General features: G+C 42.9%; 1 protein-coding gene and 1 long non-coding RNA gene across 5 annotated transcripts in view; one reads left to right on the plus strand and one right to left on the minus strand.

The window, feature by feature from the left end:
* Positions 1 to 1,875: 1,875 nt before the first annotated feature.
* The window catches only part of ADCYAP1 (adenylate cyclase activating polypeptide 1), a 73,571-nt gene continuing 54,127 nt past the window's right edge, over positions 1,876 to 21,319 (minus strand). For 2 of the 3 annotated variants that reach the window (XM_045457418.1, XM_045457417.1), the window contains 6 exons: positions 14,499 to 14,715; positions 8,995 to 9,199; positions 8,567 to 8,677; positions 6,288 to 6,419; positions 5,716 to 5,814; positions 1,876 to 4,604 (listed from right to left, as the gene is read on the minus strand). In XM_045457418.1, coding sequence (XP_045313374.1) covers positions 4,415 to 4,604; positions 5,716 to 5,814; positions 6,288 to 6,419; positions 8,567 to 8,676 — 531 coding nt within the window. In that variant the 5' untranslated portion in view covers position 8,677; positions 8,995 to 9,199; positions 14,499 to 14,715 and the 3' untranslated portion in view covers positions 1,876 to 4,414. Of the gene's footprint in view, positions 4,605 to 5,715; positions 5,815 to 6,287; positions 6,420 to 8,566; positions 8,678 to 8,994; positions 9,699 to 14,498; positions 14,716 to 21,319 lie in introns of those variants that run through there. The other variant, XM_045457419.1, reaches the window with a different exon arrangement.
* LOC123587572 lies at positions 7,563 to 13,410 on the plus strand. 2 transcript variants are annotated; one of them, XR_006707393.1, is made up of 3 exons: positions 7,575 to 8,600; positions 9,698 to 9,925; positions 11,317 to 13,410. It is a non-coding gene; the product is annotated as an uncharacterized LOC123587572 (long non-coding RNA). The 2 variants fall into 2 exon arrangements; XR_006707392.1 differs by lacking the exon at positions 11,317 to 13,410 and having other exon boundaries at positions 7,563 to 8,600; positions 9,698 to 10,060.

Consider the following 21,319-nt stretch of genomic DNA (forward strand, 5'->3'; position numbering starts at 1 on the left):
TCAGTGATTTCATTCATCCCTCTGTCATGTGATTCAATTGTTTGTACTCTACTTATAGGATCACTCTTCTTCCAGAAGCCCCTTGAACAGAAATGTCCAACCAGAATATAGAAGTAAAATGATGCTAACTATGGCCTTAGTGACCTAAAGGAAATACTGCAATTTTTCAATTAACCTAATGCCCATCCTGGGAGAATACAGCTTATTGATATATTTATTACTGTGTACAGAAAACATGACTTATTGCTTATTTAACATGAAAAAGAAAAAAACACCCAGTCCCAGCACACATAAATGCCTATCTATGTCACCAAATTCTAAATCTAGTGGTCGCAAACTTTAGTGCCCATTAACCTAGGATTTTTATTTAAAACACAGATTCACTTATTCTGGTGGAGGCCTGCAATCTATCTACATTATTAACAAGTCTCCCACATGATCTTGTAGCAGAAGAAAATTCTTTGGAAAAATACTACCTTAGCTCTCAGGTGTTAATTAAGCTTTCTCAACCATTGTGCCTGGTCCATTTTAGGTGTTCAATAAATATTTATTGTATTGAATCAATGTATTCTCAGCCCTAACAGAAATAAGTCACACTTCTTGGGTATCTAGATATATCAAGTCTTCCAAGGAAAAACCATCATTTGATTTATCCCACATAAGAGAATATAGCAAATTGCTATATACATGAATTTCAGTCCAAGTCAGCCAATCTGTGGTTATCTCTATTTTCTTGATAGTTATCAGACTCCAACCAAAGTAATTAATTTTCTTCATTTTTCCATTTACCACACTAGCAGCTTCATGGGGTAGGCAGTTAAAGATGGAGAACTAAAAGCTTATTCAATAAAACAATGTAATTATGAATTGTACTGTATTCATTTTTTTAATTTACTACAAATGAGATCTCTAGATCATAAGCTCCTCCCTAGAATGACTCTGGGCCTTAAATACTGAGCTAAGTTCTAAAGATAGTTTTTGAATCCTTGCTGAGCTTTGCTCATTCTTTAGTATTACTGTGACATATTTATTGATTTATTAATTGAAAGCATTAATTTTAGGATGAAAGTCTAAGAATTTAAATTAAATTATATTTGAATTACTATAAGCGACTTGCAATACTTTTTTTTAACCCAGAAATCATCATGGGCTCCAAAATAAACACAATTGAGAAATTCATGGGAATTTCACAAAAAGGCTTTGCTTTAAAGTTTGTTAATATCAATTAATAAAACAAAAGAATGCCCAAATGACTGTTCACATTTTCTCCTAGCTTTCTCTTTAAAGATAAAAAACATTGTCTTTTAAAGGTATTTAATCAACTCTTTGCTTGCTCATGTTCTCTTTGCTTCCACCCAAAGCAATTTAATCAGAGATAGTTGTTTGTAAATCTCTAAACATATTTTAAAACCTCCAAAACTGATGAAGTCATTTTTATACAGAATTTTATCAAGACCAATTTAGTCTGCAGAGTTACTTATAAAAGAATATGTTAGACTGCTATTTTAGAAGCATAACTAATACCCAGGTACTATCTCCCACCAGTGGGTAGTAACTTTCTGAATACTGAGCAATGCATATATAGAATAGGGGATGGAAATTAACCTAAATTGTGCATCCTATAAGGGTACCAACATCTGTGCCTATTTATGAACTTAATATCTTCTTAGGCATCTCCATCTGAGTAGCTACTCTAAATTTTTAGCTGAATTCAGTTAACACATGAAGCAGATATTAAAGTACAATTTATGAAAATACATGGATGCTTATATATTCCAAACATGAAAGATCTTATGGTTGCTAAAGAAAATATAATACTTTAAGAGATCTTAGTTATTTCCTGAATGTCTTTTTCTCTCCAAACATTAGACGAGGTTGCATTGTTTACAAAAATTTATTCATACAAATTTTACACACTTTATATAACAGTTATCAAAGTCCTAGTTATAGATATCATGTGTGTAATAATACTTGGTTAAGATGTTTTTATAATCAGTTGCACACAAAATAAGAGCTTCAAGACTAACATCTACCTAAATTATCACTATATCATAAATCTGCTCCAGGTTAGTAAGGCTCTTGGCATTTCTAAAAAGTATACAAAAGATTAAACTGGGTGATCACTGTAAATGCTTGCAACTAGCCACGGGAACACTAAATTAGACTTCATAAATAAAAGGTTAACTAGAGCCCTATTTCACCACTAACAGCTGACACAAATACAGAAAACTCTGCCCATTATCCAAGAAACAAATAATTAAGACTAAAATGCAAGCCGATGTGTTGCAGCATTGTAGGGCCACTAAATAGCCATCTGTGATTCGTGGCAATTTAAAAGGCGAAGAAAGGCACTAAAGCTGCAAACTGCATCCCGTGTCACATTGCCTGAGGAGACTGCAGAATTAAAGAAAGATTGATCCCGTACTTAGGACTCAGGCATAGATCGAATGCCTCTGTGCTTTCACTGCTTGCAATGTGATCTCCTGGCAGCATCCATCCCGCCTGGGAATGCAAATCCAATTCTGTTTTCTTTGATTTATGACTTCATATTGAATCAAATCCATAAAGGAAAAGGAAAGGTCCTTTAAACTTTACAAGCTAATGTTTAATCTTTTCTTGTTCTCTTTTTTTATTTTCCAAAAGAATTTGTGCCTGAATTTTGGGAGTTTGGCTTGTTTGCCTGCTGTAGCTTGATCTGGCTGCTGGGTGAAGGTTCTTTTGTTTATAGAGATTACTCACATGTTCAAGGAATTGATAGGAAACAGACAGACATGCTTTCAGTAGCCAGGAAAGGATACAAAGGGGGAGGTTCTCAGGGTCTGTTGGAGCTTGCTTACTTCACTCTTGACCACAAATATAAGATAGTACTCATACATATGAAGATGAGGTTTAAATGATTTATCAGTTAGTAAAACTGAGCAACATGTGAACACTACACATTCTAATATGACAAAGGTTGGTTTTATGAAATAAATTTTACTAAGCAATAAGCCATAATGTAGAAAAATACATTTTACCTACAAACTCAATAAACAAGAAACAAAAGGTTCGTTCATATTTAGTGCATAATTACTTACTGGTAACTACACAGGGGTTCCTAAACTTTACAATTAAGTACTCACATCAAACAACAAAAAAAGAAGCATTCACAAGTTTAAGAGAAATGAATGAAAAATGGTAAACGGTACTTCAACAGTGCAGAAGAGTGGGAAAGAAGAGTCTTCAGAAAACCGCCAAAGAAAAGGATGGCTCCTACAGAGCCGTATTCAAAGGGGAGTATCCTGGTCATTTCACAAGATGAGAAGCATTGACAGCACTGGAGAAAAACACATTGTACTTTGCATCCATTTCCAATATCCAGCGCCCAAAGTCAGTCAGGCAGGGGACCTACAGTGGGGCTGGGCTTACCCTCCGCGTCCCAGACGCAGGGCAGCTCCAAACCAGTCCCTCTCCAGGGTCCTCCTCCTCCGACTGCCTTATGCTCTGCCTCTTCCAACATACCTACATTTCCTTCTCTTTGTTCGAATTGCCTTAACCTTGGGATATCGGGTTTCCTGGAAGTACAGAAAAGGGAGCTTCACGGGAGCTTCAAGACCCAAGTCTCCCTTCTCTGTACAACCCCCCAACACTTTCCCCAGGGAGTGGTGTGAATTCTGGGGAGAAGCACAATTTGGATCGAGCTGTTGTTTTTTATCAGGAGAATTTCCTTCTGGGCTGAGAGTCTAAAGAGAGACAAATGCACATAAAAGTAGAACCAAAGAAAGCAGAAGTATTGGAATTGCCACCCAGTGAGGGGGACAAAGGGGGACAGTGCCTAGTTGAGTTCCTCTGGGACTGAAGCAGCCTGGCCCAAAGGCTCACTAGGAAAGAACACCCTTCAGCAATGCTCCCAAATCATTACCTCCAAATCTCCCTGGAGCAGGGCATCATTATGTACAGTAGCAAATGGTCAGTATTAATATCTTCAGGCCTGTCATGGATAAAAATACTATCCTTTTAATTCCATTTTATAAAAATAGGAGTAATATTCAAAACAATGATTGTCTATTTTTCTATTTATTTTATATAAAAACATAAACAGCTCAGGCGAATTTTCAATCCTTGTGCACACTTTGTATGAACTGCTGTCTATTATACCTATATATATTCTTAATATATATATTTGTAATATATATATATATATATATATATATATATATATATCAATAATTGGTCCACAAAGTATATCTGTGCATTCTCTAGTGCTTTGTAAAAAGAAAAACAATATTATTATCAAAATATTCATTTAATGGCTTTACTTCATACATAAATACATGTTTGGATAGAACACATGAGAGATGACTGTTCAGTCAGTTGGGAAAGTGACTTTTCATAGTGTCAGGATTGTATACACAGGGTAGCTGGTAACTCATCGCTACAAATAAGCTATTCGGCGTCCTTTGTTTTTAACCCTTTGTTTATACCTTTTCCCTAGGACTGCCGCCAAGTATTTCTTGACAGCCATTTGTTTCCGGTAGCGGCTGTAGCTGTCGGTGAAGATTCCGTCTGAGTGGCGCTTGGAGAGAGGCTCTGAGTCGTCCTCCGGGCCGCCGCCTAGGTTCCCACTGCAAGGAAAGGAGTCGGGAAGAGGGTGGCGGGGCGGGAGACAAAGATTCAATAGCTGTGGGGAGCAGGCGGGCCCCACCCCACGCGGGAGCCATCCGGGAAGGCACGGCTCTCAGGGCCCACGGCGCCGCCTTCCTCTGCCAGTAAGCAGCCGGGGGAGGGAGGACTGTGATGGAAACCCCTCACTCTGCCCTCCCCACCGAGGATTTGCTGGCATCACGTCCTTACAGAAGGGGCCCGGGACGAGGTCCAGGCCAAGGGCACACGCGCGATTCACGCCTAACCTGTCTCCAAACGCTGCCCTTAGAGATTTGACCATCCGTGCTTTTGCGCTAAATTGTCCTAACTGTTCCTCTCACCCCCCACGTAGAGAGAAAATAACCAAAGAGCCCCAAGTGCCACGTTGGCTGCTGCCTGGGAGTTTTACATCGATCCCTCAATTCCTAGTCAGACTGGAGCACGCCTCCCCTTCCGCACGCTAAGTCGAAAAACGTGATGATAATAATATAAGTCGACAGGCTGTAGGCAATATTTTTCATCGCATGAATTATTCATTGCGAAAAATGTAATCTGTTTCCCCATGGGCTTTATTAAAATGTTGCCTTCTGCTGAGAGATGCTCCACGCAAGCTCTGTGCTCTGGGTTTGTCTGGCACGCGCAAAAGAACTGTTTCCCTAACTGCCCAAATTTGAAGATTTGTTGGTTTCGATTTGAATTTACACTAAAAGGATTTTTTTTTTTTAAGTCATGCTTAGAGGAAATTATAGCAAATCATCCCGCGAAGCTTGAAGATTTTCAATGACTTGCGGGAGGGAGGGGGTAGTTTTTCTTTGTTTTTTAAATTCAAAACTGATCAAACTCCCCGGTTTCTCCGCCCTCTCCTTGCCTCTGCCGCTCAGAATTTGTTCACCAAACTTAAGGTGCCACATCCGAACCCACCCTGCGACCGCAGACTGGTCCCGAAGACTCAGCGGCGCACACGCACCTTCGGGCCCACGTGCACGCAAGGACGCAGAAGCGGCACCGCCCACCCCGCGCGCGCTCGCACGGACAGCCACCCCGGAGCGCGCGCGCCGTTCTGCGCCGCTTAACTCTTTCGCAAACTCTTACCCCAAGCCCTTGGCCAAGAGCGTCTGCAGGTATTTCCTGGCGGACAGCTGGTCCAGTACTTTGCGGTAGGCCTTGTTAAGGATCCCTTGGGCGACATCTCTAACGGGGAGGCAAAGTACGCGCCCAGGGTCACTGATCGTGTGCCCCCAATTGGCCGCCCCAGGCCCCCAGCTGGGCATGCACGCGTCCCGGCGCTCGGGGAGGCTGACGACAACCCCCTTGATGACAAACAAGACGCTGGCACAGAACTTGCAAATGACTCTTTGGGGAAGTTCCCGAGACTGACAGCGGAGAACGGGAGTTCGTCCTGCCCTCCGGGGTTGGCAGGCAGGGAGTCTGGCCTGGGCGCGCACTCACGGCCACTCCTTAGGCCACAGACCTTTTGGTCCCACCCGTCTCTCTTGTCCATCCAGACCGGCCCGCTACTAACTTTCCGTCGCTCTCGCGGGTACCAGCCAGGAAGAAGAGAGGCTTGGGGGTTTTTATGAAGAACATCCTATTCTGTGGGCCACCACCCTGCCCCTCCCGCCACCTCAGTCCCGGGCCCCGCGCGGAGGCCGCGCGGGTGGTACCTCTTCTCTGAGGGGTAGTAGAGCGCGTAGGCGTCGCGCAGCGCGGAGGCGGGGCTCCCCACGCCCGGCGGGTCTGAGTCGTAGAAGTCCTGCTGCGGGTTTCCGTCCTCGTCGTACGCTTCGTCCTCCGGCCTGCCGGGAGAGCCGGGGAAAGAAGGAGTGGTCAGTACAGATCCCTCCCCGGCTCCGCAACGACCCACAGAAAGGGGCTCGCGCTGACTTTCCTTCTTCCTAAAGGTCCCCACGGATAATTGCCTCTTCTTCCGGGACAGGGGAGGGTCGGGAGGGGGAGAGGAGGGCGATTGAGGTAAGGCTTTAGAAAGTACACCCAACAGAAATTCCTCACCCCTCCAGGCGGCTCTCCGACCCCTCCTCTTTGTGGGTGAAGAGTCGCCCTGCAGGGCCTGGGAAGTCGAGATGTCTATGCCAACCTCGTACACCTGGCCACCATAAAGGACCTGCCCCCCTACGGGGACCTGGCGCCTGAGCCACCCCAAACAAGCAGCCACGGGCGGGGACGAGGAAGGTCCTCACCCGATTGGGGAGGCCCGGAGCGATATACAGAGGGAGGGTGGATGGGTGGGGTGTGCGGCGGCCAACTCCGCCGCCACCCCCACCTAGCCTCTGAGCCCAGGGGAGCCCTTACCCGCGCAGATGTAGGTCACGGAGAACCTCCGGCTTCTATTTTGGGCGGGAGAGGATTTGGCAGGAACATGAATAATAGATGCCCCTAAACTTAGCCGATTTGGCGGCGGCTCATTCTGTGTGGCATGGCCACGCGTTCTGGTGCCTCGCGCCCAGGGAAAGTGCCAGGCACACGGGACTTTGAAAATTGCTGGGAGTGAAATGGGGCTTTTAAGTCTGCTAAATAAATAGTTCGCGCGAATCTGTTGGCGATGTTGAGGCGGCGGTAAGAGCCAATTGGAGTGCCGCGGTCTTGAAGTCGCCCTTCCCTACTACCTCTGTCCTTCATGTAGGACGGGGAGAGGTGGGCTAAAATATGTAACCCCCTCGCTTTGAGCCGCTGGAAAGACCCGGAACGCGGCCAGAGCAAGTGGCGCTCTCTAGTAGGGGTAAGAGTCGTACTTCGTTAATCTGCTCGCCTTTCCTCCGTCCCCGGATTGGTGAAGACAAGGCAAGCACAAGTCTCCATCCGCCCCGCACCCAGCCCTTCCTCGGCGACGTGCCTCCTCTATATGGCCCAGCTTCCCAGAGTCCCCGGGTCTTTCTGGCCACTTCCATCCCGTGCCCAAATGCTGGAATCCTTATATTGAAGCCAGAACCCATTTCTCCGGCCAAATCAGTGGTCAGTGGCCCCTAAGGCGACCGTTCTTGGGCGCGGCTCGGAGAAGCAGCTTTGCAGGCAGAAGGCGCGCTCCTGGCTGCAAGGAGCCGCGTACACCGCGCGGCGAGGACGCTGGGAGCTACTACGGTCCGCTGACTGCCCCGGGACTTTGGGGCTGCGTAAGGAACTCATCAGTGTCAACCGATTAGAAATCAGGGGTTAAGAAGAAAGCCACGGTTACTCCAGCCTCTGGCGGGCAAAGTTGTCCAGGTCCTGCCTGCCTGCCGGCTTTCTCTTCCTCTTTCCTTGCATCCGTTTCATCCGTTTCTCCCCCCTTCCTTTCAGACTCATTCTTGTTCTTTCTTCTCTCAAATCGCTTTTCCTCAACCATACCCGGCCAACACTCTCCCTCCCCAAGACAGTCTGAGACTCATATTGCAGCTGTAAAACGTATCACTTAAGAGAAAGCTCTTCCAGGGGAAAGAATTCGAATTGAAGTGAAAGGGAGATCAGAGGAGAGAGAGGGAGACCCCGCCCCGATAGTCCAGAACACGCTGTAACAAAGCAAAGTCCACGGGAGCTTCACGCTCTACCCTCCAACCTGGCTGCAGGCACCAAAGCAGAACTTCTCCTAACTCAAGCTAAGAATAGGGAATAGAAGTCAAGCTCGGGGCCCGGCCCTGCCCCCTCCCGCAGGCGGGGCTGGGGGAGGGGAGATTTCTCCAGCCGGCTGATGCTCCCTTGCTCAACCCGGGCCCCTTGGCTGCGGCGGTCTGGGGGAGGGGCGCGGAGCCGCACTGGAGCCTGCCCGGCCCTCGCGCCGAGCCAGGGCCACGGCCAGGGACCTGCGGTCCGACCCGGGCTGACAGCGGCGGCGTACTGGGAGCCGGTGGGAAGATGATTGTAGCTGGGACCGCGGAACTGCAGGAGGGAGACCACGAGGAAGTGTTGGGGGAAGCCAAGCCTCAGCTCAGCCCGGGCAGCAAGCACCTACCTGATTCCAGGGAACTGGAGTCCTGCGGTGGCAGGTGAGCAGTAGACGCTGCTGTGCATTATTATCCCGTAGACCAGGAGGGCCAGCCTCGCTCCGCTACACATGGTCATTCTGCGCAGGAGGGGAAAGAGGACACACAGCTGTCAAAACAGCCCCTGGTCTTTCGCCCTCCAGCCCCAAGAAACTCCCCGAGCTGGGGGAGGGGTCGGCTCCCAGTGTTGAATACCGCTTCAAGACAGCCCGCGCGCGCCCTGCCACTTCCCTCTCTCTATAGTTAGAAAAAAATATGTATGTATATACCCGGGGCCCAATAACTCGCCAGACCTGGTGCGAAGGAAAGCTAACTCATACCCTGATGCTGGTCAAAGAATCAGCAAAGGAGTCGTTTGATTAGGGAAGATATTTTCCCCTCACCATTCAACTCTTACCGCTGCTAGGAGAGGCTTTGTTGCCAAGTAGGACGGCGGGCAAAGGGCTCCTCCAAGTTTCTGCGCTGGAGTCACAACCCAAGAGGCATCACCGTCTGGCGTTAGTGTCTGAGGAGCCGCAGGAATGAGCAGCAGCAGCAGGAGGAGCTGGAGGACTTGTTTGCTGAGGCCAGTATTCTGTTCAAAAGTTTGCAGACGCACGGAACTAGGAGGAAGCGTGACAGGGAGAGAAGGGGGCGAGGAGAGAGATGTATAAGGGAGAAAGAGGAGGCGAGGAGCTAAAGTGGGGGGTGGGGGACAAAGTGGCCTAAGTCCACCAGGAGAAAGAAGTAAGTGATTAAGGAAAAGAGGGAAAATCGAAGGGGAGGAAGGAAGAGGGAGGGCCGCGTCTCAGCCGGCGTCCGTCGGAACCGCCTGGTCAGGCAGTTGTGCAAGTCGGCAGCGCCTTCTCTACTCTGAGGTCCCTCTGGCTGCGTCTGAAGCTGCGGCTTCTGCTGCTGCTGCCGGTGGTTACTGAGGTGACCAGCCCTCTGCTCCTATTTATATGTGCAGTTAGCAGAAATCTATCTGAATGTGGTTTTAGAAGAGGCTTCCTTGTCAACATCTGTCTGCCTATGGCCTTTAAGTACAGAATATTTTGTTGCACTGTTGCGCTCCGATTTTTATTCATGGAATGACTTCCTTTTTTTTTTTTTTTTTCCAGTCACGTAATGATCGGGTATCAGAAAAAGACGTCAGCATCCTAGTCCCTCAAGGAACATATTAACTATTTTGTGCTGTCCTCTTGGATGATAAGATCCGGAGTCATCGACTTCTCATAAACACCTTTCACTGATACAATCCAATTTTTAAGAAGTGCAATTATTTTGATGGTTTTCAATTTTGCCCATTTCTCAAGGATGGGTGAAGAATTCATACAATTTCGAGGATGGTAAAAGTCATGTTTTTAATTATGTCTCTATGATTTCTCTTTACTTTTCATCAAACCTCAGCAATCAGAGCTCTGGCCTCTAGAATTAAGCACCCTCAAGCTCTCCTATTAATAAATTTAATTTAGATCTCCTAATTTCTTGCGTATGTTCTTTTAGATAGACAATTAAATGTGGAAGTCGTTTTGTTTTTAAAGGGAAGTCTTGGAGGATTTTCAGTAAATCGCTAATGAGTCTGGCTGTCGTTAACAGTCTGGCTTGGAGTAAATTGATTAGAGTCAAAGCGGTGTCCGGAGCGCGGCCTGCGGAGCTGTCCAAGCTCTGAGTGCTGAACTCTGGTCATTGAAACGTTGAAAATTGCCATTGGTTTAATTTTTCACCAGAGCCTCTAAATCTGAAGATTTGGCACTGATACTATTAATGTGGCAATTCATTTTCCAAGTCTCCCCGCTGTTCAGATATGCCCCCCTCCATCAGTGTCCATGATTGCTCTTAATGCTGAGAATAGTCAGACCCTGACTACATTTGAGTAAAGAGCATTCTGTTTCCTGTTAGTCCTGGCTTTTAGATCTCTAGACGGCCTATTTGGACACCTTCACACTTTCTGTGACTCTTACTTATTTTAAAGATTAGAATTGAGAAATTGTATTTTCCACAAAAATTGAAATTTTAAGAATTTGGGAGTGAGAAATATTTTCTTCTCTTATTTACAACTTAAGTTCTGTTTGGAGAAATGCAGACAGACTTGGAAAGTACGAGGATTCCCAGTACAAGTTCACTAGCTGAGGGTTTCTAACGGGAATCCCTCCACTGGGAACCGTTAAATTTTTTTTTAGCTGAAAATGACGTGGAAAGAGGAAAGCAATAAGGGAAGACTAGAGCCACATGGAGGCTTTCAAGCCCTTGAGCAATTTAAGAAGATTCCTAAATTTCTACTCCAGTAAGAGAAAATCAGGTCTATTTCTTTTTATGGCTCAAAGGAAATAGACTCATCAATAACCATTAGTGTGCATTTTAATTATTTGGATCTTAAACAAAATTTAGAGGAAATGGCAATTTAGTGGGAATATTTCCTATTATAATTTGGAGCTAACATTAAAATAAGCTATATTAGCCCTGCATGCTTTTTCAAAGACAAAATTATAATACTTCTCATTTTGAATGCCTTTCCTACTTATTTAAGATTTAATATTTCCTTCAAGAAGACTAAGTTTTACTTATTCTTGGTCATGAATAGCCAGAAGCTACTGCTTCTTCTTAGTTTATTTCTGGGGATGTTCCAGATTGCCTGCCTGCAAAAAAGCTATGAACGTGGGGATGTATCTCTTTGTCTCCACTGCATATGTTCGCCTATTTATGCTGGAGTGCTTACATGCATGTGTTCCATGTTCAGCTCTGCCTCTGGAGTAAATTCGCATACAAAGAGTCCGCGGGGAACACAACCAGATAATGAAGCAGAGACGTCTTTTTTACCAAAGCGCCCAAAGCTATTACCGACTGTGACTTCCCTGTCTTCCGTCTTGCTTCGCATCAAAGGTGAATCCGATTAAAATCCTTACTCTTCCCTCCCACACGAATTCTGAAATGAGTTCAATCTGTAGAAATATTTGAAAATTTCCAAGACTCCTTGTACAAATTCACTACTCAACTTTAGTAAAGGGAGCCACCATGTGGGGAGATTGTTGACTTCATGGCCTATCAAAGGGAAAACCACAAACACCATTAACTTTGTGGGGAGGGTGATGGAAGTACTGACTCTGTGATCCGCAAGAATCCGAACTGTGCCCTGGCTTACAAGGGCTTGGCCGCTTTCACTCTGCTCGGCTTAGGCACTCAGGACCTAACTCAGCACGGAACTCAGGCTCAGCACTCCAAAATTAACGGCCTTGAGACCTGAACCCATTCAAGAAAGTGAAAAATTAAGCAGAGAATTCATTTTAAGATTCTTGGTCACTGACCTCAGGAAAATCAAGCTTCCAAAATCCAAGTGTTGCTCATCACAATCTAAAGAACTGCCCAGCCCAACCCACAGATGCCTGGGGGAAATCAAGCCCGGGACAGGATGGTTCCACGGATCTTTCTGCTGCCACTGTCCATCTCTGATTAAGCCAGTTTGGCGTCCTTTGAGCAAAGAAGCTTTCCTATTCTCGAAAGTTTTGGCCCTGGGCCCTTGAACCAAGGGATTCCGGGAACGCTGAGGAAGGGGAGTAACTAGAAGCTGAGGATTGGGCTCTCAAACTGCTCAGCCCTGCAGTTGCACCCCAACCTTGCCAAATCCTCCTGCGCACAGGCTCTTTCTGCTTTCTATTGGGTGGAGACAAATACGGAGCGACTGATGTCTCAAAGACCAAAACTGCCCCCAAGTGCCCCCTGAGAGTAGTAATTTGCTGTTACCATCGAGGAGCATCCTAACTCAGAGTGTTAACGCTGCTTCCACGGAGCCTTTGTATCTGGGGAGCGGCAAGGAGGAGGAGTGCATCAGGTAGCACTGCTGGGCTAGACAGGCCCATAGCCACCGGACAAGCACTGAGGTGCCCTGGCTGAGGAGGCCGTATTAAACTGCGGCTAGTACATACTAGTTCTTAGCAAATGCAGGCGTCAGTCTGGCTTAAAAGGAGGCGTGGGGCCTGCACCGCAGATCGGATGGACTCACAACTAACCCAGCATTGCTGGGAGGAGAAGGGGAAGAGCAGGGAGAGTGAGGGAACTGGGGCAAGGCAGGCCAAGGGAGGGGAGCCTTCCAATTTTATCCTGCTCTCACCGTTTCTCTCCCAAAGAGATTTTTACATTCTCCTAAGGCAACTGAGGTTAAGAGCGAGAGAGAACCCTTCAGATCTCCTATATATAATTGCAAACGACAGGGGAGAAGAGGGAGGGGATGAAGAAGGGACCCAAAAGTTAGAACTTCCAATTAACCAGTAACACAAAGGAATTTTACTCCTTCAGACAGCTCCACCCTGTCCACACAACCTTCATCCGGACAAAGTAGAAGAATTCCCAGGCAACAACGTTTCTTCCCAGGTTATGGAAGCTTAGACTGGCATAGACTGGACTAGACTGGAATCATGTCTAGTTCAAAAAGCTAGTGGAACCACGGAAATCTTCCCAGTGGTAGGTTTCACCTATGTCCTCTGAGAGCCAGAGGGACAGAAGGCATCACTCTGGGGCTATGCCTCAACCTACCCAGCAGAGGCTGTTTGGAAATATTTGTTGAAAATGATCAAAGACCTTGAATGTCAACCCCTGATGTATTAACTGCTTTTTATCCTATTTGTCCTTAAGACATGAAAACATAACTTTTGGTCTGAAATGGTGAATGCTAGCTACAAGTCAAACTAATACTTGCCTGAATTGTTTTTCCTGTTCACTGGACACATCAGTCTTTGTTGAAGCTTCCAGCCTTGAAACCTCAGTCAACACTCGATTTAAAGATTGTTTTACAAACTGAGGGTTGATGGGGCGGTGGGAGGGAGGGGAGGGTAGGTGATGGGTACTGAAGAGGGCATCTTTTGGGATGAGCACTGGGTGTTGTATGGAAACCAATTTGACAATAAATTTCCTATATTAAAAATAAATAAATAAAGATTGTTTTAGCCCTTGAAAAGTTGAGTTTTTATATTTAAACAGGAAGAATATGTCTTGTATATTTCCTGAGAATTTGAATTTGCAGATGGCTTCACAACATTAGCAAATACCTGGCACAGACAAGACTCAGTTCCCTAGGGTAAGGATATTTCTATTACTTTCCTTCTGGCCTAGCTACCCATCCTACACATCCTGTATGTTCACTTTTTCTTCCATGGTTATGTAGACGTCCCCATTGCCCTGTACCTCCACCATCCCCATCCCCTACCCTCGCTGACTTTTTTTAACCACATAAAAGGACATGTTTGCATAAAACATCTTCATAAATTCCTACTATAAATAATAGTAAATCAGATTGAAAAAGTCTTATATTCTCATTGTATTCATTTCTAGCCACTACTTAGCATAAGAACCAGACTACAGTAGGCTTTTTCAGTGAACAAGCTTGATGCAAACATCCTTCCCCCATATTAGTGACAAAAGTAAATTACAAACTGTATTCAATTTCACTCCAAACTTTTTCTCTTCTGACTCTTCCAGAAAATGGGATGACTAATGACTCACTTCATAACGATTACACCTGTAGGGAAACCCAAATGTTCTGTAGCAGGGCATCATGAATACCACTTACTGGACTGCCTGCATCATACCCTTCTGAACTCACTATGAAGTAAGACGCTGATGAGCTTACCCACAATGTGTCACAACTTCTCTGACCTTCAGAATTTAGTGCTTCACACACTCTGAAAGGAACCAGGAAGCTTTTCCAAGCTGTATGAACAAAAACATCTCTCTCTAATTCAGGAACAGAATTGCATGTTCACAGGGCCAAAAAATTTTGTCAGTTGTTTTAAGACAAAGCAGACCCTCTAGAAACAAAAACTAGGATCTTTGCTGCAGGTTTGGATGATTTCAACTATCTGACATCTATGGTTCTTCTAAGACCCTTATTCACTGAATGTTTGTTTCTTGGGTACCAAAAATACATACCCCAGACTTCACTGTGTAGCATCTGCCAGATTCTCCCAAGATTTCCAGAACATGTCCTCTTAAAAGCCAAAAGGAAGAAAGTCTTCTCTCTACTTCGGTCTAAATCCTCAGATCATATAAGGCTTAATTGCAGGAAGAAAAGCATGGAGAGGATCCAGGAAACCCAATATCCTAAACAAGTTTTTGTGACCGCTTTTGCAAATGTTGTAAGGAAGATCTGTGTGCAAAATAAAACAAGGTTTTTGTGTGTAAATCAAAAAAGGATATTGCTCTCTGAGTTCATAGCATCCCAAACCTCTGTCCTCTTGGTTTAGACTCAGCCTTATCTATCTGTGAATATATCTTTTTGTAATAATTTTGGAGCCTTTGTTTTTCATTATCCTCATTACTAGCACTTTGTGGTAATGATTATAACACTGAAAAGACTTTTTAACTAATCTTTCTCTCCACCCTAGTATACACAGGCATGATTTTTTTTTTAAGTTATCATCTGCTTGGAATACAACTATATTTGCTGCACATTTACTACTTTAAAACTTCAATTATTATTTCTTTATGTTCTTTTCAATTCTTCCTTCCAGTGGGGCTGCATGATTTTTGCTACTCACCAGTTAATAGCAGCAATAATAACTATTTAGTGAACATGTACTGGGCTAAAATGTTGATGACAGTTATTTTGTTTACCTTTAAACAATCTTTTTTTCTAGACATACAATTATTCCAATTTACAGATGACAAGCTGAGGGTCAAGCGGCTAGGTAACTTACCCAAAGTCACACAGCTTGAATCTCTATAATCAGAAATTCAAATTCACTTCTCAATAATTCCAAACAGTTTTAATGACCTTAGTTATTATATTGGTTTATGTATTTATTTTCTCTAGAGTTGTTATGAATACCAATACTCATTTAATAGGAGCTTTAATCTCTGACTTGACTCAACTAAGGAGAAAATGGATTTCTTATTAATTTTCAAATTAAAAATTATGTTTCATGTAATAGGAACCAATTGCTATTAACACAATAAAACTGGTTAAGTTAGACAACAAACTTTGCTTTATAGAATAGATATGCTTCTAAAAATATGTGCATTAATAGTGCATGTATTCTTATTTATATATATCAAATTGTAGAAAAGGTAAAAAATCTTGCCATCCTAAGTCATTATTTAAAATGATTTCATACCTAAGAAGGTAGCAAAAGTTTCAGTGATGTGTTTAAGTTAAAAAAAGAACTTATTATTTTGTAAGATCACCATTTAGTAGCCATTATATCATCATATCTTATTAAATCATCATGTAATTCAATACCACAGAAACCTTGATTGCCAGTGAGTCAAGTGTTTTGTGAGTCAAATGAGATGATATATATAAAAATGTTTACAAACAATAGATCCTTCTTCTTTAACAGCAGGACAAGCCTTGTGTTAGCAATGCTCCATTTAATCCTTTTATTGCTCTTGTCAATAGATAAGATACTATTATTCCTATCTTTACTAATGGATAAATTGAGACTCTTAAAAGTGAATTAACTTGCCAACTAAGGGCAAAGTCCTGGGTTTCCAGCCCAGGGCTAGCTGTTTGCAAAGTTACTGTGCTGTCTACTACCATTGGCCTGCCTGTTATTACTGTATAATTACCATTATTATTAAAGGGGAAAGAAGTGTCAGCTTTCATAAAAAACATAAGTTTTAAGGCAGTAGTTTGAACAATTTTTCTGGCTTTTTCTTGACATTTTCAAATAAAGGAAGAGGTTATGTGTAAGTATCATTTTTAAGAATACTTTAGGGGCACCTGAGCAACTCCGTTGGGTAAGCATATGACTTGGGCTCAGGTTATGATCTCAGGGCTCATGAGTCCGAGCCCACATTGGACTTTCTGCTGTCAGCACAGAGCCGGCCTCAGATCTTCTACTCCTCTATCTCTCTCTGTGCCTCCCCTGTTAGTGCTCTCCCTCTCTCGCTCGCTCTCTCTCTCAAAAATAAACATTTAAAAAAACATTTTAAAGAAATAAGTAATGAATAAGGTTGCATCCCAGGTATTAAAAATGTGACAAAGTTGTAGCAATTACAACAGTGTAGCACAGGTGAAATAATAGATCAAAGGAATAAATAAATAAAAACAAATAGGTCAAAGTATAAACGTGTAAAGAAATAAACACTATTGTGTAATTCCCAATGGAAAGAATAGAATACTGGGACAACTGACTACCCACTTGGACAAAAAAGAAAAATTAGATCACTATTTCCTATCCTACAACAATATGAAGCATATTGATATGGACTAAATTTTTTAATGTAAATCATAAAAATACTAAGAAAATATATAAGTAATTTTAGGATTAGAAAGGAGAGACTGACAATTTGAAAGAAATCCAAAAAGGAAGAGATTGATAAATTGACTTAAATATTGTTTAATTTTCTCTGTTGAAAGAAATACAAATAAAGTTAAATGGCACATGACAACTTGGAGAAAATGTTGCCATTGTTTGTGAAAAATAAGGAATTCAGGAGCGCCTGCATGGCTCAGTCAGTTAAGCATCTGGCTTCAGCTCAGCTCATGATCTTGCCATTTGTGGGTTCAAGCCTCACATAGGGCGCTGTGCTGATGGCCCAGAGCCTGGAGCCTGTTTTGGATTTTGTGTCTCCCTCTCTGCCCCTCCCCAACTCACACTCTATCTTTCTCTCTGTCTCAAAAATAAACATTTAGAAAATTTTTTGAAAAAAAAAAAGAGAAAAAGAAGGAATTCAAATTTTCAAAATATAAGGAACTTACCTTACATCACCAGGTGCTCATCCCAACAAGTGCACTCCTTAATCCCCATCACCTATTTAACCCATCCCCGCAAACCCCTCTCCTCTGGTGACCATCAGTTTGTTGTCTATAGTTAAGAGTCTGTCTCTTGGTTTGTCTCTTTCTCTTTCTCTTTGCTCATTTGTTTTGTTTCTTAAATTCTTTTTTTTTTATTTTTTTTTTTAACGTTTATTTATTTTTGAGACAGAGAGAGACAGAGCATGAACAGGGGAGGGGCAGAGAGAGAGGGAGACACAGAATCTGAAACAGGCTCCAGGCTCCGAGCTGTCAGCACAGAGCCCGACGCGGGGCTCGAACTCACAGACTGTGAGATCATGACCTGAGCCGAAGTCAGACACTTAACCGACCAAGCCACCCAGGCGCCCCTGTTTCTTAAATTCTACATGAGTGAAATCATATGATATTTGTCTTTCTCTGATTTATTTCACTTAGCATTATACTCTCTAGCTCCATCCACGTCATTGCAAATGACAAGATTTCATACTTTTTTATGGCTGAATAATATTTCATTGTATATATACATACCACTTCTTCTCTATCCATTCAGCTATCGATGGACACTTGGGCTGCTTCCCTATCTTGGCTATTGTAAATAATGCTGCTGTAAACATTGGGGTACATGTATCCCTTTGAATTAGTGCTTTTGTATTCTTTGAGTAAATACCCAGTAGTATGATTGCTGAATCATAGGGTAGTTCTATTTTTAACTTCTTAAGAGACCTCTATACTGTTTTCCACAGTGACTGCACCAGTTTGCATTCCTGCATGAGGAATGCAGTGCAGGGGGGTTCTTTTTTCTACCCATCCTCCTCAACACCTGTTTCTTATGTTGTTGATTCTAGCCATTCTGACAGGTGTGAGGTGATATCTCATTGTGGTTTTGATTTTTGATTTGCATTTCCCTAACAGTAAGTGATGATGAACATCTTTTCATGTTTGTTGGAGACACATCTTTGGAGAAATGTCTGTTCATGTCTTCTGCCCATTTTTTAAATTGCATTATTTGTTTTTTTGGGTGTTGAGTTTATACACCTGAAACTAATATTACACTGCTAAAAAATAATAAATAAAGTTACATTTACACACACAAAAAAATCCCAACTTAAAAAAAAGAAGTAAACCATTAAGTACAGCACAGGCCTTCTGAAAGTAGGAGTATCAAAGTATTTGTCGACATATTTTAAAACACCAAAACAATGTCATAATTTTTACTTTAGTTTTGTTTATTTTTTTTTATGGTGATTTATTTATCTTGAGAGGGAGAAAGGACAGCATGACCAGGGGAGGGACAGAGAAAGAGGTAGAGAGAGAGAATCCCAAACAGGATCCATGCTCAGCGTGGAGCCGGATGCAGGGCTCAGTCTCACGACTGTGAGATCATGACCCGAACTGAAATCAAGAGTCAGACAGATGTTTAACTGACTGAACCATCCAGGCACCCCTATAATGTTTACTTTAAAGTTATATATCTTTTTTTTAAAGAAATTAAGAGAAGGAAAGGAAATATGTATAGTCATTTATTTCTATACATAGTTATTATCTCTGGCTTCTTTATTCCTTCCAATAATTCATGGATCAGCAAATTAGAATCCCTGTGCCAAATCAAACCCACTTTGTTTTTGTATGCCCTATATGCTAAAATGATTTTTACATTTTTAAATGGTTGAGGAAAAAAATAATCAATGGAAGAATACTTTTGTGGCGTGAAAATTATATGAAAATAAATTTCACTGTCTATAATAAAGTTTTGTTGGAACATTAAAAATATATCTAGGGGGTGCCTGAGTGGCATAAAATGTTTTTTTTTTATGTCTATTTATTTAAGTTGAGAGAGTATGCATGTGTATGAGAATGGGGGAGGGTCAGGGAGAGAAAGAGTCACCCAGGCACCCCTGCACTAGAAAGTTAAAGGCAAATCTGGACAAAAGGAAGAATAGAACCAAAGCAGCACATTAAGGAAGCAAGTGAAACAAAGGCAGGTAGGAAAAGAAATGTAGCTGAGGAGAGAGTCAAGCAATGCAGTCATTAACAGCAGCCATGTCCTGTGTATATATAATGAACTGCCATAAACTTAATCACCAAGAATTGAGGATCTAGTCCTGTCTGCATCTGCAGGCAAAAACCTCTGCCTGTTCTCTCCATATACCCTCACCTTCAACTTCCATTTTGCAATCATTTTTCATCTTTAATAAATTGGGATAAAATTCTGGTCTCCCTCACAGGATTACTGCAACAGAATTCATATATTAAAGCATATTGGGAAGCACTTTGAAAAGAAAGGGAGTACATCAATATGACAGAAACAGGTAAAGTGACAACCATAATAAATGTGCTGAACAGAAGTGGCTACAGAGCCTAATAGATTAAGGCAATTGTTAACTCCATCTAGTGCTTTTTAAATCTTGCAATTTTATGATACTTCCTAATGTGTTAAAACAGCAAGCTACTGTGCCACCTTAATGCATGGTGTGCAGATAGGGCAATCTGTGTAGAGCTGTCTGTGTGGTTTACATACACTAGGGCAATAGGGTGTGATGGTCATTCCCTAACAGTCCACACAACAGACACTTCATAAATTAGACTGCCAAGAAGGCAAATGTTTTGCTATATAAATGCAATCTCTTTAGGAAAACTGCATGACTCAGAGCAATAAGCAGAGGACAAAAGAAGGAGGTCCCTGGGGGCGCCTGGGTGGCTCAGACGGTTGAGCATCCAACTTCGGCTCAGGTCACGATCTCGTGGTTTGTGAGTTTGGGCCTTGCATCGGGGTATGTGCTGACAGCTCGGAGTCTGCAGCCTGCTTCGAATTCTGTGTCTCCCTCTCTCTCTGCCCCTCCCCTGTTTATACTCTGCCTCTCTCTGTCTCTCAAAAATAAATAAATGTTAAAAAAAAAATTTTTTTTAAAGAAGAAGGAGGCCCCAGCACCTTTCAAATGGACCACTAGAGAACTCTGAGATACATAGGTTCTCAATTTAGTGAAAGACACTCCTCTATAAAGTCAACCTCACTCTGAAGGCAAGACCCTTCATCTTTCCTATCCAAATGCCCCTGTTATAAGGATATACACATATTTTAGAGTGGGAAAGATTTTGGCCTGTTCTCTTTTACTGTTGCCTAATGTGGTGCTTTTATATGTAGAAGCAAGCCCTCCCAAAATGTGATGCAAATGTCCCAACTCCTGAGCTGAAGGAACTCAGAATTATATAGAACTCTAAACAGATAGTACTATAGAGAGCTGCACGTAAAGCAACAGGAGCTTTCAGGTCCATAGTTTAGCACTATATGTGCAACCACAGCCAAGATACCTCTATAATATCTACTGAAGCCAAATCAAAATAAAAATATCAACAAGTATTTGTCAATTAATGTCATGTATGGAAGGGGCTAGAGAACCATAAGACATGTGAACTCTCTGCCATTGAGAAGTTTACAATCAAAACGCTTTTTTGTAAGTTGTCTACGGAGTTCCTGGTATGGACCAAATGTGTCCCCTCAAAATTCTTATGCTGAAGTCCAAATCCCCAATTTGGAGGTGAAGCCTTTAAAGAAGTCACTAGGTCATGAAAATGGAGCCCTCATGAGTGGAATTCATGCCATTATAAGAAGAGGCACAAGAGAGATAATCTCTCACTCTGCCATGTGAGGACACAGCAAGAAGGCAGCCATCTGCAAAACTCCAAGAAGAAAGCCCTCACCAGACACTGAATCTGCCAGTGCTTTGATCTTGAACTCCCCAGTCTTCAGAATTGTGAGAAATAAACATCTATTGTTTAAGCCACACAGTTTACAGTGCTCTGTTATAGCAGCCTGAACTACTGCTCCCAGTCAGAAAATATCTGCAGATGCCACGACTGCCACAAATACGATTTGTTTGAAATTTCCAGCAAATACCTCAGTTAAAGAAGATGGTTCATCAGGTAAGACACTGCCACTCACAAGAATAACTGCTGTACTGCTACCTGACATAGCAGGAATGAATGTGAGGTACAGCAACTTTGCAAATCGTTT

This window comes from Leopardus geoffroyi, chromosome D3 (assembly GCF_018350155.1).
Source record: "Leopardus geoffroyi isolate Oge1 chromosome D3, O.geoffroyi_Oge1_pat1.0, whole genome shotgun sequence".
Taxonomy (NCBI): domain Eukaryota; kingdom Metazoa; phylum Chordata; class Mammalia; order Carnivora; family Felidae; genus Leopardus; species Leopardus geoffroyi.